Below are 1,293 nucleotides of genomic sequence, written 5' to 3' on the forward strand. Positions count from 1 at the left end.
ATTCCATCTGCCAATGCTGATATCGACTCGGAGGACAAGTCTTCTGTAATCGACGAAGCTCTATGGTCTTGCACTGATTCCATCGTCCTTCAATGGATATACGGGACGATCTCCAATGATCTCCTCCACACCTTCGTTGCACCGGATTCAACTGTCGGGGAAGCGTAGGAGCGCTTACATGACATTTTCCGGAACAACAAGAACACATGTGATGTCCACCTTGAACACCAGTTCTCCACCATTGTCATGGCTTATTTCCCTAACACCACCTTATACTGCCAGAAGATCAAAATGCTGGCGGATCAATTGACCAATGTTGGTGCTCCGGTGTCCAATCACCGTCTTGTTCTCCGTTTGGTAGCAGGACTTACAGAGGCGTATCCAAACGTGGCTTCTCAAATCCAACACAAAGACCCTCTTCCCTTGTTTACTACGGCTTGTTTAATGCTCAGACTTGAGGAATCCACCATGGCCGTAAGTGCAACTCTTGAGGGTGCGGCGATGGTGGTTGCCGATTATTCTTGTGCCAGTCACAATCACCATAACCACCATCATGGTGGGTCTTCGAATGGTGGATAGAATGGCATCATGGACGCAATTCTGTAAAAGGAAATAGGGGAGGCGAAGGTCGTGGCGGTGGCCGAGGAAACACCGACAACCATGGTGGTGGCCGTGGTAGAGGTGACGCCCGCGGACAGAATCAGCAGCAACAGCAGTCGGTATGGGTATACCATCCACAACATTGGAAGCCTTGGATGCATCCATGGGAAGAACCTCCATGACCTTATCCGACTGGTCCTTGGCCTCGTCCACAAGGCCCAATTCCCCCCCCCCCCCCCCCACTGGTCCTTGGCCTCGTCCACAAGGCCCAATTCCCCCCCCCCCCCAACAACATCTTGGTCTACTTGTTCCACGCCCTTCACATGATTTTGTCATTGCTGCTTCATCCACTTGCCCAACGGACATTAATGTGGCAATGCACACTCTTGCTCTTAATCCACCAGATGCATATTGGTATATGAATACCGATGCTATTTCCCATATGCCATCTGATCAAGGTACTCTCTCGTCTTATTTTAATTTGAGCACTAACCGTAATATGATTGTTGGTAATGGTCATTTGATTCCAATTCGTGGTTGTGGTCATACCTATTTTTCTCCTCCTAATCCACCCTTGTCCTTAATAAATGTTTTCCATGCTCCCCAACTCATCAAAAACTTAATTTCCGTGCGTAAATTTACTAATAATAACTCAGTTTCTGTTGAATTTGATTTGTTTGGGTTTTCTATGAA

The 1,293-nt window shown here is 47.7% G+C and overlaps 1 protein-coding gene across 1 annotated transcript; it reads left to right on the forward strand.

Moving 5' to 3' along the window:
• The first annotated feature begins 246 nt into the window (after nt 1-246).
• LOC130472200 (uncharacterized) lies at nt 247-782 on the forward strand. The gene is made up of 2 exons (XM_056842700.1): nt 247-556; nt 610-782. Exons 1-2 carry the CDS (start codon nt 247-249, stop codon nt 780-782), a joined length of 483 nt encoding a protein of 160 aa, XP_056698678.1.
• The last annotated feature ends 511 nt before the right edge of the window (nt 783-1,293 follow it).

This window comes from Spinacia oleracea, chromosome 4 (assembly GCF_020520425.1).
Source record: "Spinacia oleracea cultivar Varoflay chromosome 4, BTI_SOV_V1, whole genome shotgun sequence".
In the NCBI taxonomy this organism is placed as follows: domain Eukaryota; kingdom Viridiplantae; phylum Streptophyta; class Magnoliopsida; order Caryophyllales; family Amaranthaceae; genus Spinacia; species Spinacia oleracea.

What these genes read in the sequence shown, in the direction of transcription:
- LOC130472200 (XM_056842700.1), top strand. Translation starts at nt 247, where the DNA reads ATGGCTTATTTCCCTAACACCACCTTATACTGCCAGAAGATCAAAATG. An exon ending in TCACCATAACCACCATCATG is followed by an intron (nt 557 to 609) that starts GTGGGTCTTCGA and finishes ATTCTGTAAAAG; the next exon opens with GAAATAGGGGAGGCGAAGGT.